The 15,494-nt window shown below is 41.6% G+C and overlaps 1 protein-coding gene across 3 annotated transcripts; it reads left to right on the top strand.

Moving 5' to 3' along the window:
• Nucleotides 1–1,485: 1,485 nt before the first annotated feature.
• On the top strand, nucleotides 1,486–14,208 carry LOC118470520 (aryl-hydrocarbon-interacting protein-like 1). 3 transcript variants are annotated; one of them, XM_035949731.2, is made up of 8 exons: nucleotides 1,489–1,724; nucleotides 3,148–3,327; nucleotides 3,696–3,884; nucleotides 4,853–5,029; nucleotides 5,581–5,722; nucleotides 10,196–10,797; nucleotides 11,486–11,630; nucleotides 12,252–14,208. In XM_035949731.2, the coding sequence occupies exons 1-8, from the start codon at nucleotides 1,629–1,631 to the stop codon at nucleotides 12,932–12,934; spliced, it is 2,214 nt and encodes a 737-aa protein (XP_035805624.2). In that variant the 5' UTR covers nucleotides 1,489–1,628; the 3' UTR covers nucleotides 12,935–14,208. The 3 variants fall into 3 exon arrangements, with proteins under 3 accessions (XP_054872622.1, XP_035805624.2, XP_054872621.1); XM_055016646.1 differs by lacking the exon at nucleotides 1,489–1,724 and having other exon boundaries at nucleotides 3,175–3,314; XM_055016647.1 differs by lacking the exons at nucleotides 10,196–10,797; nucleotides 11,486–11,630; nucleotides 12,252–14,208 and adding an exon at nucleotides 8,162–10,187 and having other exon boundaries at nucleotides 1,486–1,724.
• Nucleotides 14,209–15,494: the final 1,286 nt, after the last annotated feature.

The following is a 15,494-nucleotide window of genomic DNA, read 5'->3' as shown; positions in this document are numbered from 1 at the left end:
GCAAAACTTTAACGCTCTATAAAAAAAATCAATATTGATTTATTTCAAGATCGGTCACCTGATCTCTCATTTTGACCATGAAAACTCACGGAAAAAAAATGTATATACAGTCTATGCACCGTACTCTGTTTGGCTCCACTCTTGCTGATGACCACTTCCGGTCTCAGAAAATGAAAAAACGGACCTTTTTTCGTTTCTGTCTCTTACTGATTTTACTTTCTTGTTATTCCAAATATAAAACGAAAATCAAAGCATTTTAAAAAAATATCGTATATCCCTTTTTGATCATGAAAAGGAAAAACGCCTTGTATATCAATTTTATTTTTTTTTTATTTTAAACGAAAATCAAATAACCACTTCTTTTTTGTTTTTCAATACCCGTTTCAGAACGGAAAATCCAATTACCAGATCCGTACACGGACCGTACACGGACCGAAAAGTCCCTGAATTTTCTAAGTTGCACAGTTATTATGAGTTATTATGTTTTGTTTTGTTTTGTTTTGTTTTGTTTTTTAATAGAAGCTGGTGCAAATGGTCATTTTTTTAAATGAAACTAAATGGATTTAATGAAATATAATTTTTAAATTTCATTTTAAGCTTAGATTTGTTTAATTCAACTGACCGAACCACACATTGCAGATGATTAGTCTAAGGACTATTGGAAAGTCGGATCGCTGATAATTCTTGTTTTGTTTTTTCTTTGCTTTTTATTTCTTATAGTTTCTGGCTCTGGTGTGGCAATTTACAAAAGTTAATATCCCTTTCAAATCCCCCCGCGGGGTTTGGGGGCCACTCTGCAGGCTGACAGGATTGGTTCCTCAGGTTTGTTCTGTATAAAACCCTGAAAGTCTAAATCTGTGTTTCTGAGACTGTCATCAGAGCACTGCACATGCAAGGTGAAATGTCAAGCCATGGTATTGACTGGTGATTTTGCTTATCTTGCACCTTCCAGTATATAAAAATACTGATAAATATTGATGTTAGCAAAGTGAAAGAATTTAATTTTCACCAGAGGGAGTCTTTAAGTCATTTTAAAGCTCAGAATGATTAAACAAAACAGGCTAAAAAAAGAATTTTCTGACATTTTATCAACCGAACAGCACGCCACATGATCAGGAAAATAATCTGTAGATTCATCAACAAAGACAATGATGATTAGTTGAGGTCTTAGCTGAGATTTGTAACATTAACCTTTCAAGGGTTACTTCATGCTCACTCTCCTGTATGATGTACAGGCCTCTCTCATGGCCAGACAGCTGCTTCACTAAGCCATCGTTACGTCATCAGAGAACTCTCCCTCCTTCCAGAAAGATCTTTACGTGTTCGAGAGCGATCTGGGCCTTTCTCATCCACATGATTCTGGGCCCAGTGGTCATCCCCTCCTCTCCTGCTCCTTCCTGCAGGGATTGCCCCACCAATGGCAGAGGTAGGCAAGGGATTAGCTCCTCAGATTAAAGTGGCCATCTCCAAACCCTTCCTAATCCTGCCATCTGTCAGAGAGCAGTAAACCAGCCAAGACTCTCTCCACTAGGCTAATTAGAAAGCCAGGAGAACACACATCTCGAGGGAAAAAAGAAATCTCGAAAACGCACACTTTTCTGCTTGGTATTACTCAAGGCATAGTGACAATGGAGGAGACATACCTTCTCAACCATCCGGGAGTCAAGAAGAAAATCCTGGCTGGAGGCACTGGACCACTGCCGCATTTTCCACCTGGGACAAAGGTATCTTAAATGACGGTTAACCCGATGACCTGAATGACACTAGATCTAAAGTCAGTGCTTGTATAATTAGCATTCTAATGTGACGAATATTGCTCAGAAAATGTCTATTTTTAGTGTCTATTTCTAGCCGTTTGTTGCATTGCCCACATCAATTAGATTCTGTTGAATTATTCATGAAGTGAGGAAATTTATTCTGTATCTGGCTCATGCACACAGAGCAAACATTTGGTCAACCAAATTGCAACATGTTTTTTGGCACTGTGTCTTTGTTTCTGTTGATCCACTGATCTGCCGGTCTCTGACTTTTTTCCCATCCTAGTCACATCCAGCCATATGGCAGCGAGCCTGGACACTGTGACAAATATTTTCCATGACAATGCCAGCATGAATTTCCATTTACCTGTGTGCTAGTATCATAGTGCGTGTGTGTGTGCGTGTGTGTGTGTGTGTGTGTGTGTGTGAGTGTGTGTGTGTGTGTGTGTGTGTGTGTGTGTGTGTGTGTGTGTGTGTGTTCCTCCCCCGGTGAAGTGATTTCCAGTTGTTCAGACAGTTATCAGACCATTACACACAATCTGTAAGGCTATAAATTGAAGGTTACGTGGCTCCAACATTATTTTACAGTCAGAGCGACGATAAAACCTTTGTAAGTCTTTCACAAACAGATGAACCTATAATGAAAATTGGCATGTCAGTGCTACATATAAAGTGTCTGAAATACATCATGATAGCATTCAGTTAAAAAGCTTTTATTTTGAATAATATAAAACTAAAGATTGGGATCATGACAACAAGGGAGAAAAAGCAAATCATGCATTTTTTAACAACTACAGATTGCCCAAGTTAGCCACTTTTTATTCATTTTTTATCTACGGTATGTTACTGACGCACAGAACATGTCGAAAAAAGCAAGACAGGAAAAACTTACAACATTTCCCCACTGTATGTAGCTGAGGAAGTGAGAAAAAATATGATATATTTATGTTGTCTGCATGCCAAACATACAAATGCTGCCTTTTTGAAATTCACTGAAATTGTGGCTTAGCCAGTGGTTAAAAGATTTTTCAAGTGTGCCATCAATGGAACACATTAACATTCACAATGAAGGTAAAATCCATGAGCTTTGAATAGATGTGGGGATCATTCACAGACATCTGCAATATAATCCCATAGAGGATTCTTCACTACAAAAACTGTATCTGTTTTGAAGTACAAAGCAATGATTTAAGTACTGCGAGAACAAACAGTTAAGCACATTAGTTGTTTTACTGTATGTTTGTGCTCGTTCATTTGTTGTATATTTTCTTGAAGAATACACTCAGTGGCCACTTTATTAGGCCGTATGAAGTGGCCCCTGAGGGAAGTTTCCCTCATTAATCTCTACTCTTTGAATCTTTCTGTTACCCGCTCTCTCTTCCCATCCAAGCTGGTTTTCCATTTCCAGACGCTGCTGGATGACTTTGAGCGGACTGTCATCGATGACAGTCGGCTGGCAGGCAGACCGGCTGAGATCTTTGTCGGAAAGATGTTCAAGATGGAAGTTTGGGAGACCCTGCTGACGTCCATGAGGATCGGAGAGGTGGCTGAGTTCTGGTGCGATGCCGTTGTGAGTCAAATTACAGACTGCACGCGCAGTTTCTGAGATATCAAACCCCTGAGAGGTCTTAATAAGTATTCGTGAGTGAGGAAGGGAAGCTTTTAGTCCTCATTATGATGCACATGAGTCAACCTTGTGTAGCCTGCTACATGTTCAGTATTCCGAACACAAACAGAGCAATCTTTTTGTGCAAATTTTAGTGTTTTTCCTCCTGGAGAAAAATGTATTTTGCAAGTAAAATCAGGCTACTTCTTGTGTTTGCCTTGTAGAACTGATTGGCACGGGTTGGCAGCACCAGGGGGTTAGCATGATTAAATACTTCTATGTCTCGTTTTAGAGCCTATGTTCATGTTTTTGTTGATGTGCTCATTTTGCAGCACACAGGCTTGTACCCCATTGTGTCCAAGGGAATGAGGCTGATTGCTCAGGGGAAAGACCCCCTGGAGGGTCAGAGACACATGTGCGGCATGGGAAACCTGTTTCACTATCACTCCACCGGTTTCCCCGAGCTAGATGAGCTCATGCGAACTCCTCAGTCTCTCATATTTATCATGGAGCTGCTGCAGGTAAGCACCAGTGGTTAAATACTGCATGTCACAGTGAACAGTGAAAGAGGATGGAGTTAAACGCTCAGCTGTCCGTGAATTCTACTCAGTAAGCAGCTTCTCTCACAGTTTAGTATCTGTAAACAAAGGCTAACAGGAAAAAAAAAACACGTTTATCTATTAAGCCATTCCTTTTCTAAAAGTGAGACACTATTTTCTAAAACCCACTGACAGCTCTGACAAAACTCAAGTCTCTCTCTGCCTAAAAGATTCAGCTTCGAAATAATATATTATCCAGAACAAGGTTGAGACTCACCAGGAGTTCCAGCGATGGTGGCAGTAAGTTGAATAGTTGATAGTTTCACTTTTTTTTCCGGCATGCCAGCTGACAACTCTGCAGTGGTGGAAGAATTTAGATTGTTTACATGAGTTAAAATAGTGAAGCCACAATTCTGCAGGTGCATAAGTAAAATGCTTTCACGCATTCAAACTATCTCCTTCTGTAAAAGTATTACCTAAGTGAAAGTCGTCTGCATAATGGCTTCTTTTAAGGTGTTGAAATATGGAGCCCCTTGATTATAAATTACTTCAAACCACACAGGCACAAGATGGTATTTTGTGCACACTAAGATTAAAAAGAAGAAAAATCACTCCAGTTACTGGTGGCCTTGAGCAGGTGTTGACGTTATACTTGAAAACAACTCTGAGACACTGCAGAGCTTTTATTCTCTATTAACATTTATCATATCTCTTGGAGACTGTAGCTTTCAAATAAATGTAATATAAAGTCCAAGTTTCCTTTTGTTATGTAGCTGAGCAGAGGTAAGGAGAACAATAAAAAATTGAAAATGGAAAAGAAAAAGTGCCTCAGAGTTGTATTCAAATACTTCTTGTCACGAGTACATTTCATTGAACCTCTTTTGTGTTCACTGGCATCATTAGAGGGTTTTTTTTCTGCTATGTTTGCATTCTGTCCCTGCTGCTTCCAGGTAGGAGACCCTTTATCCTACCACAGGGAGTCGTGGATGATGGAAAAGGACGAGAAGCTGCAGACGGTGCCCAGCCTCCACATGGAGGGCAACACTCTGGTCAAGCAGAGACAATTCAGAGAAGCCGCCAGCAAGTACAAAGAAGCTGTCCTGCTGCTGAAAACGGTCCAGTCCAGAGTGAGTGAAGGAGGAGGGAGCGAAATGATTGCTGTGCCCGCTTATGAAACCTGAGGTTTCCTCAGGATTTGGGGTTTTTGGGACATGCAACTTGTTCTTTTCCAGTGGGAGATTCCTGTTTTCCTGTTTTGCTCTGCTTCACTGTGTCCCTGATTACAGGCAGTTGGGTGGGAGGGCTGGCAGAGGAAAGAGGAGGGGGAGCTGTGGAGGACTGTCTAGGAGGAGAGGGGGAGTGTAAGAATGGAAGAGGATGTATGTGAGAGATATTTTGATCAGAGAGCATACAGGGTTCTTTGTGCATGACAATGATTTTAGCAGCTTTAGATACATTCACAAGTTTGATGTTGAAGACGTACAGATAGTCATCCAAACACTTAGTAAAACTTTTGGTATTTTTTAGCATCCCAAAGCTACATCATGTTTGAATCTGTGAAAATATTTCAACTTACTGAGTTCACTTAAATTATTAAAATATGTGTAGGGGCTGCCAAGCAACGTAGCAGCACTATGAGCATGTCTTTGTTCTTCCATCGCTGCATGTCTCTATGTAGGAGATGCCGGGTGATGTAGACTACATTAACTTGGGCCGAATGATTGTCCCCCTGGAGCTGAACTACTGCCAGTGTATGCTGGAGCTGGAGGAGTACTATGAAGTGATAGAGAAAACCACTGAGCTGCTGGAGAAACACAAAGGTAACGGCAAATGCTTGGATAGAAAGAACTGTTGGGGTTTATTCTGATTATTCTCATTGTTTTTGGCGATGAGACTCGTCTTTAATCTGTCGTTTCCTGGGAGAACTGCCTGAGCACACTTTGTTTTTTCTTGCCTCACATTCACACGGTTGCATCACTCCGTCAAACCTGTGAGCCGGGCAGCTTCACTGGAGCTAACAGGGTTAATCTTGTGCACAGAGGTAGTTCAACAGTGCAAGGCTATTATTCACTCACTTCCTCCCCAGAGATGTGAACCAGCAAACATCCCATATGTTCACAGTCCTCTAACCCCAAGGCTGCTGCTGTGCCAAAACTCTGAAAGCATGAATTCTTGCTATCAGCATTTGTTAAGCATTCTAGTGTAATTTATGTATTATAGTCATTACTATTTAAAACGCAGGTAGATTTTTGGTGCCATATATTTTCACTTGTGTTTTTGTAGAGCTGTAAATTTTCAGAAATCTCATCTTTGAGAAGTATTTTCTTATTCTTTTGCCATTAGGATTGCTTTTGTGCCCATACTTGCCTGAGATCAAGGTTGGGCTTTCTTTATAAAGACACAACCTGAAAGACTGATCCTTACCAGTGAATAGACATTCAGAGAATCTTAAAAGGAAAAAGCTCCAGAATGTGCCATTATATGAACATAAATGTAAGGATCATTGAGTTTTTTCCTTTTTTAGTTGAAAACGAATTTGATCTCTAACTAAGAAGAATTCCAACTGTCAGGTAGACATGCTTATTTGGTTTCTTGACAAGAGTTAGATAAGATGCTATTCATGCCTGTCCCTTAAATATAAAGGAAAGCCCAGGAGCGGTTAGCTTAGCTTAGCATAAAGACATTGATCACGTACCTCTCCGGTCATTGATTAGACCTCTGCAAAAATAGATTTTAGAGATTTTTCCACAAAAATAAAAATCCCTTCATTCCAAAAATGACTTTGATGTAACTCCACATCGTTGCTTCTTCTATAATATGCAGAAGTCCCTGGCTCTATCTACATCTACTCCACTCACTGCAGCTCGAACACACCAGCTCATCTGCAACTCTGTACAGTCACTGTAAAACCACCACACAGTATCAGGTTGTAATACTGAAGTAATTCAGTCAAACATGTATGACCCACAAAACAATTGTGAAGATGAATACTGGTCTGGACAGCCCCATCCTGCATGTTGAGAAAATTGGTTTTTAGGTGTGTTATGTATTAAATCCCAGAAATCTGAATGTGTATTTTGGACATTGACATTGGTTCGCTACAGTTTCAAGGTGGAAATACTCAATCATGGCTCCTTATTTTAAACATGAGATGTCTAGCATATAAAAAAAAAACACCATATGGGCATGTTAACAATGTTGAAACAAAAAAAGATTTATACTGAAAGGGATCTTTGACAGTGTAGCTTCATGAAAACAGTATGACATTAAAACATTTAAAATGATGAACAGCTTCAGAATTTCTCTGTTTAAAGTGACTGAGCTGAGTTATTAGTCTTTGATGGCTAATATCACTGCTGTCGTGCCTTCTAGTATATATATATATATATATATATATATATATATATATATATATATATATATATATATATATATATATATATATATATATATATATATAATTTTTTAAAAAAATGCCTGGTGGTCAGACATGGTCTCCTGGTTGTAGACTGTCGCAGTTGGTCACAGTTTTCTTATTTAACGCTTAACAAGAAGCAAATTGGAAGTATTCCCTAAAATGTCAAACCATTCTTTCTAATCAGGTCCATGAAATGCTCCAGATTGGTGAGTAGAAAAATGAGGGCCTGCATGCATCACTTTCCACCTCTGGATATGAACACTAGCAGTGATTTGAATGCGTTGTAAGAAGCTGACAGGTCAGGGTCTGCTGCCTGCTCTGGGTTTACTGCAGTGGCTGCTGTATGTGGCAGCTGTGTCTTCAGAGACAGTGTGTAGGAGGGCTGAGGTTGGCAGGCAGCCCTGGGAATTGTACTGTCATACCCATGGCTACTCATATAATCTTAGAGGAGCCTCACATGCTGGCACAGTCTCCACTTCAGAGCCTCATGAATTATGCCCCTCACCCAGAGACAGCATCCATTGAGACAGCCTTTATTCAACACTCTATTCCTCTGCCTGGAATTCCAGTTTTACCCTATACTTGCCTCAATGTGTGTTTGTGTGTGTACTTGTGGGACTCATGTTGTGAGGCCATAAATCTGTTACAGCCACATTATAGGGATTCAAATCCCTTTTGGGGAAAAAACATAAATCATTGCATTTTAAGATGACGACTTGTTTTAAGGTTAGCGTAAGGTTTGGTTCAGATTAAGTTTAAGGTTGGGCATGGCTCTGGGAAATGAGTGCATGCTGATGTAATGTCTTCTAAAATGATGGAAGCATGTCTATGTGTGTGACAGGAGGAAGAAGGACGTGCACGGAAGTGAAATGTGGAAATTGTGGGCAGGAGTTTCTGAGCTCCACTGGCCCTGTTCGAACCGTCGTCAGAGCTGGAGCCCTCTTCATAACGCTTCAAAGAATAAACTATCATAAACTAGCATCACCAAACCCTCTTCTCCTTTTCCAGTTTCCATCCATCCATCCATCCATTATCTATACACCGCTTAATCCTCACTAGGATCGCGGGGGGGGCTGGAGTCTATCCCAGCTAACTCGGGCGAAGGCAGGGGACACCCTAGACAGGTCGCCAGTCTGTCGCAGGGCTACATATATAGACAAACAAGCACTCACACATCCACACCTACGGGCAATTTAGAGTAATCAATTAACCTCAGCATATTTTTGGACTGTGGGAGGAAGCCGGAGTACCCGGAGAAAACCCACGCATGCACAGGGAGAACATGCAAACTCCATGCAGAAAGATCCCGGGAAAGCCGGGACGCGAACCAGGGATCTTCTAGCTGCAAGGCGAAAGTGCTAACCACTACGCCACTGTGCAGCCCCTTTTCCAGTTTCCTTTGTGTCTTTTCTTCCTAATCCTAACATCACTTTATCTGTAGTTTCATTTGCCATATTTTCACACCAATATCTCCTTTTCTTTTCCACTTTACATTCATCTCTCTGTTGTTGTCCCCAATATCACGTTGTCTCGATCGGTTCAAGTGAGCCACTCTGACGCTGTTTTATCCCTTCAACCCAACTGATCTTTTGAAAAGGCTCAGTGCAGTGAGTCTGCTTTTGCCAGAGGCGACAGTGAAATCTGGTTAACTGTTGGGCTGAATAAAGATTTAGCATAGAGGGGAGTTAAACGCAGAGAAGCAGAAAAATGGAACCATAAGTGGGAATCTAAACCTAACACATGCAAAATGCACTTGCTCGCTGTGTGGTGTGGAGTTAGCTGAGACGACTGCATCGAATACTTTCATGTCTGTGGTAAATATGAGGCTACAACTAGCAACACATTTAGCACAACGATTGGAAATACTTAAGCTGGCTTTCTCTGAAGGGAACAACTGATACAAACATGTCTAAATCTCACTAATTAACATGCTATATTTAATTTGTTGAAACCATACAAACAAACAAAGTGTAAAAACAGCAATTCACTTTAACATGGATAACATGAAATTGTCATTTTGTACTCTTTCTTTACAGATAAAGCAATATGCTAATTAGGGAGGCATATAGGTAAATTTTGTTAATGTTAGACATAGCTAGGCTAGTTGTTGTAGTTTCTTTTTTACCTTTATACCATGTCCTTATGATGTTACTTTCTGTTAAAAGACAAGCAGTCATTTCTAAACATTTCCACCTTGAAACTGCAGTGTACCGCTGATGGATTCATATTTCCAGAATTTCATATGTAACAAAACTCAGAAACCAAACCTGTCAACTGGCAGGATGGGACTTTCTGTATTCTTCTTCCCCTCCAGAATCAGTCTGTGGTTCAAACATATACGGATGAATTATTCCAATATTGTAACTTGTCATTGTGAAATGCAGAGTAGTTTGAGTGTAGAAGAGGTGAGCTGGTGAGCTCAGAATGAAATGGCTTAGAAAGTTACATTGATGCCTTCTGAAGGTATGAAGGGCATATTTTCCTGAAAAAAAAACTAAACATCTAACTTTGATATATAGAGATAAGTTTTCAGGAGTTTAATCAATGACCAGAGAGGGACTTTAATAATAGGAAAAAGTGAGTTTTATCGAACTCTGCTAGAAAAGCGAATCCATCTCAAAATGTCAAACCTTTGTTTAAAGACAAAATGTTTTAGAGTGGAATAAAGATGCAGTATGCATGCAATGTTTGTTCTGCAAACTCAGTGCTAATAGGAAATACACCTGACACTACACACCTACTCCCTGTCCTAAACGCAGGCAAATTGCTACCTCAGCTTCAGCAGACAGACCAGATGTATTATTGAATATCTAGGGTAGACATTCACAAATCTGTTTTCATCTGTGTTTTCTTTGTTTTTTTTTCTGCCTCTCAGACTGTGTGAAGGGCTACTACAAGAGAGCCAAGGCCCACACTGCCGTGTGGAATGAAAAGGAGGCCCGGAAAGACTTCAACATGGTGGCCCACCTGGACGTCACTCTGTCCTCGCTCGTCTGCCGAGAGCTGAAGGCTCTGTCGGAGCGCATGAAGGAAAAGTACTGGGAGGAGAAGGAGAAATACTGGAACATGCTGGAGAATAAAAACGAAGAGGAGAAGAGGGAGGGAGATAATGAGGAAGAGAAGGAAGAGATAGAAAATGGAGAAGAAGACTACCTTGAAGGTGTGAGCACAAAGACTAAGGATGACCAAAACAGTTCAGAGGAGTCTCCAGTCAGATGTGCTGAAGTTCAGAAAGAGGAACATGGTGAGAACAAGGTCACGCCAACTGAAGGAAAATGTGTCAAAGAAGAAGCAGGCACTTCAATCAATCTGAACACCTCTAATAACAAAACAGAGGAGAAGGACTGGCAGCAGATGTTACGGCTGGTCATGTTGCTGCAGGACGAAGGAAGCTTCCTCATTAACGAAAAACACTTTGAAGAAGCCTCTGTAAAGTTCAAGGAAGCGATAGAATATGTGGACCTACTTCAGTATAAGGTAATGGGTGATAAAGTGAAGTTTAGTGAAAGCAAACAAGTAATTATGCAGTCATTTGAGGGAAATGAAATGTAAATTACAGCTTCTTGTTGTGATGATGACGTCCAGATGGAGATCAGGATTGATTCTCTCCATATTAACAAACACCAGTTCAATCCATTCACTGTGATGAATAGTGGAACATGCCAGAAAGTAGATTTACAAAAGGATTGTGTCTCCCTGCGGATTGTAAACTGTAATCATCTGTCATTGTTGCTTTTTTTTTGCTGAAGAGCAGCTGTGGCATTGTAGGTATGCTAGCATAGTGAAGAGCAGAGAAAGAGTGCTAAAAATAACGGCTATCCACAGAGATATCACTGTCAAGGCGCTTGCCAGGCTTCTTTTCTCTTTCTTAAGCTCTCTGTTCTGCCACACCTCACTGTCGAACTCCCTCACGCCTTTCACACGCAACAAACTCCCTCCCTTCATCAACCCGTCGTCTTCCATACTTCTCTCCGCTACCTCTTATATCCCTCTGCCTCCTCTTTCCATCATCTCCAACATCCAATCTTCATCCTCCCTCCCAGCGCCTTATATCTTTGTCTCTATTTTTGTTCTTTCATTTTTGTTGCATCTTTTCATAATTTCCTCCTCCATCTATCACCACCACCTCCTCCTCCCACTCATCTCGTCCACTCTGTTCTCTCAGCAGGGGGATAAGCGCGGCGACGACTGGGAGTCGCTGGAGAAAGTGCGTCTTCCGCTGACTCTCAACCTCAGCCAGTGCATGCTGGAGCTGAAACAATACCAGCAAGTGGTGGAGATCAACGACAAGCTGCTGAAGAAGCACAAAGGTAATGTGAAGATGGAGTTTACAGCGGGCGGGGGGGCAAAAGTCTTATAGAAACAGGTACACAAGTGTATAAATACACTCAGGTTTGGCTTTTCTTCTCTGCATACCAACATTTTTAAGCTTCAAAATATTAAGATCTGATGCCAGTACAAATGCCTGGCCGTCGGCAAATGCCTGCCTTCACACTGCAGCACTCCTTGATCTCTCAGTTTACCAAGGAAAGAAGAAACCAAACATTCACAACCGCAATGCTGTATCCTTCTTTTGTTCCCCCGGCACCCACCCATAGACATCACAGTCAAAAATGAATTCATTGTTTTCTTTTTGTTTCTGCTATGATGAATTATTTATAGTTGAGGCTGATGTGAAATGGTTGTTCTTATGCTTTCCTTCTCCCTTCATTTGCTCCTCTCCAACTTTTGCCTTCTACTTTGCCTGTCTCATGTCTTCCATTCACTGCAGTTACTGCATCCTCCCTGTTGTAGTTTATTTCACCTTTAACGTCTTGTTTTGCTGCTCTCCGGCTTTCCGATCTCGCTGACCTCTTGTTGCCTCCTGTGGTCTTTACATGCCAATAATTCTGCCATTTAAACATATTCACTCTCCTTCACACTCTCCATAGGTAACTTCAAGGCGGTGTACCAGAGGGCACGAGCCCATGCTGCATTATGCAACGAGGCTGAAGCTCAAAGGGACTTTGATATGGTGGAGAAACTGGACCCAAAGTTCAAACCCTTTGTTCGGCAGGAACTGAAAAAGCTGGGGGAGAGGATCCGCACTTTGCATGCCAGCCAGAACAAGACTTATTGGGATACAATGCAGGAGAAGTGGGGGCCCGGTGGAAGCAAGGCAAGAAAGACGAAATTTGCACAGAAAACCACAGTTGAAGCAAAAAAGAAGACTGAAGAGAGCAAGATTCAAGAGAAGGAAAGCTCAGAGAAACGCCCCTCTGCAGACACAGAGGGAGTGGATGAAGCACCGAATAGCCCAGATGTGAAAGCAGAGCAGAGTAATAAAGAGGCAGAGTGTGGGAGCATGACTGGACAGAGCTTTGACGGTGAAAATATAGAGAGGGTTATGGTTCATGAAGCCGGTGTAGATGCACCGGATAATCGAGCAACAGATAAAGATAGCGATCCTGCGCCCGTCAGTTCAGGCAAAGATAATGTAGCGAGCAAGAGATCAGGGTGTGATAAGGGCAAAAAGAAGGTCAAATGCCAATCAGGTGCTGCACCGAAACCAAGCAGAACAAGCTCAGGGAGCAAAGACATCAGAGGCAAGACAGGAAATGGTCCATCAGAGTAGACCACCAGGTTGAAATTATTTAATAGAAGTCAGAGAGGAAGAAAAGAAATATAGACAGAGGGAAAAAGTGATCAACAGTCCAACTTCAAAAGAGAAAATATTGATTCTGCCAACATTCAAGTCCAAATATAAACACAAAAAAAGGAAAAATTAATATTAGCAGCCTGTATTTGGCACCATTCTGAGTTAAGTTTCATTGTTCAATTCTCAGAGGGATAACTGCAGTCACATGAAAAGCACAGGCAGACAAGGAGATTGCCAAATACAAAGTTTTTATTTCTGTACACAAAGAGTAGAAAGCAGCCAGTAACCCACTTGTTATTACAGTAAAAAGCCTTTCTTCTGAAAACTTTTTTTACAGATTAAAAACTCCAGAGTAAAGACAGAAAGAAGTGTTTGAGGTCTGGACGATAACAGAAAACAAAACCGCTAAACCACACAAATTTGAATGATTAATGAGGTATTAATGGTGATTAAAAAAAGAGAGAAACCTTAGTTGACCAGTAAGGTATGAGTGTGTATATATATATATTTATATATGTGTTAGTGCTATCAACACCTTGCTTGAGGTGAAGTGATTTATTGTTATGTGTTGTGTGACATACATGTGTCTTTGTTACATGTTCAGATGCATAATGGCAAACACACACAGGGGGGATTCTGCTGAAAGGGCAGGAGAATAACGATGGGGGTTGTTAGCGTTGTCGGCCACACATATGCGGTAACGGATGTCCGGACGGTGATAGCAGTGTTCTCTGAGGTGACCCTTTGCCTCTGTGGAGAGCCTTTTTTCTTCAATCACACAGCTTCAGTCATGCCACGGTGAGCAGGGTGTGTGTAAGAGTGTGCAGAGGGTAATATAGGGAGCCACCAGCAGCATAGAAAGACGTACATGGATCAGACCTCAGATGATCGCACAGAGATGAGACTGGCTGCGTGACTCCCCTGCAGCGGGACCAGCGTCCATTTAGGTGGCCGTGTCAAACAGCAGCAGAGAGGACAAACTGAATAGTAATGCAAGTCTGTCACACAACCACCTAGTGCATTTATATCATTCTGCCACCTCTATATGCTCTTAAAATAAACATGACAAATGTTGACATGCAGCCCTGTGGGGAACGCCTCCTCCTCTTTTTCACAACCTGTGAAATTACATCATTTTGCATACCCACATACAAAAGATACTGAGGGTGATGGGTAATCATCAATGTGTAATGAGATGTGTAAATACCAATAGATAAATGTCTATGAATAAACATTGCTTGTCTTTTTTTTCTCTGCCTCCCATGAGCTGAGCAGCTGCTCTTTGTTCTGACTTGAGAGAGTTTTAACAAAACAAATCTTTAAGCGGTGCTGATGCCGAGAAGGATTCAACAAATAATGATAATAATGACTATCTTCAGCAGCTCAGCAGTGGCAGGCTTCAGTGGAGGAGGAAGTGAAGAAAAGCAGAGCTGTGTTTGGGAACTTGCTTCCCTTAAGGCTATTAGCATTTGTATTATGAATGGCACATCACCTTTGCAACTCACAAACCTGCGGAGCTGCGTCCTTGGGGACAGTTGCCTAGCAACAGTATCAAAACTAACAGGCAGCGAGTGCTGAGGAGAACGGTGTCAAATGTGAGTGCGATGTGCCTGGAGGGGGAGCCCATAATGAATGCAGCGCATGGGTTTCAGTCTCATGGATGAGAGGTCAGGGTGCCTTTTTAAGGTCTGTGTGCGTATATCTCTTTCTTTCAGTCAGAGTTAGGTGGTAAGATTGCAGAAAAAACACACAGCCCAAGCTTCATTGTTCCACAGGCAAACTGTAGTCCTGCTTCTGGAGATTTTGCTGTGGCAGGCACATCAAAGTGGATCTATCCCTCGAGCCCGCAAGCAATGAATGGATTGGGCTTTTTTTTCTACCTTTCCTCTCTTGTTTCTCAGATCCTTCGTCCCTCCAAACATCCCCTGCATCATGGGTTCACTCATAAAAGCCTTACTTAGCTGGTTTCAACCTCAGGTTGTTCACATGTTGTGATCCACACTTTTCCATTCTTTCTGTCACTTCCAATCAACCACAGGGCCATCCACAGACCGACACACTCTCATGCACAAACACTGGATGTGACCTCCTTCCCTGAATGTAAAATATAACAACAACAACAACAAAAGTCCAGTCAGACATCCTCTTGTCCCACATGGATTCAGTTTGGTTTTAAGGCATTAATTGACTGTGCTATGTTTAGAGCAGAATGCACCCCACGACCCTGACATGATGAGGGCAAAGCCATTTCAACGACGCATCCTTATGTAAATCTAAAAGCAATTAAGTGTGAATTAGCAAGGGGAAAATGACACATGTAGAGTCAATAGCTACTGCTCTTTTCAAATCTACATGGAATGAAGGGATTATTGAGGATGAAGTCGGTGCAGGACTGCGTTATGTTGGCGTGCCTTGTACCCTCCCTGTAGTGTCTGGAATTGGACTAGCAGAGAGGAAGACAGCTTCAGCCTGGAGCTCCTACTTTCTCTTTCTCGGCACACAGCAGGAGAACACTGAGATCCCAGAGTGGTGGCCT

Source organism: Amphiprion ocellaris, chromosome 13 (assembly GCF_022539595.1).
Source record: "Amphiprion ocellaris isolate individual 3 ecotype Okinawa chromosome 13, ASM2253959v1, whole genome shotgun sequence".
Taxonomy (NCBI): Eukaryota; Metazoa; Chordata; class Actinopteri; family Pomacentridae; genus Amphiprion; species Amphiprion ocellaris.
The sequence above is the reverse complement of the archived record's forward strand: the minus strand, read 5'-3'. Positions and strand labels throughout refer to the sequence as shown.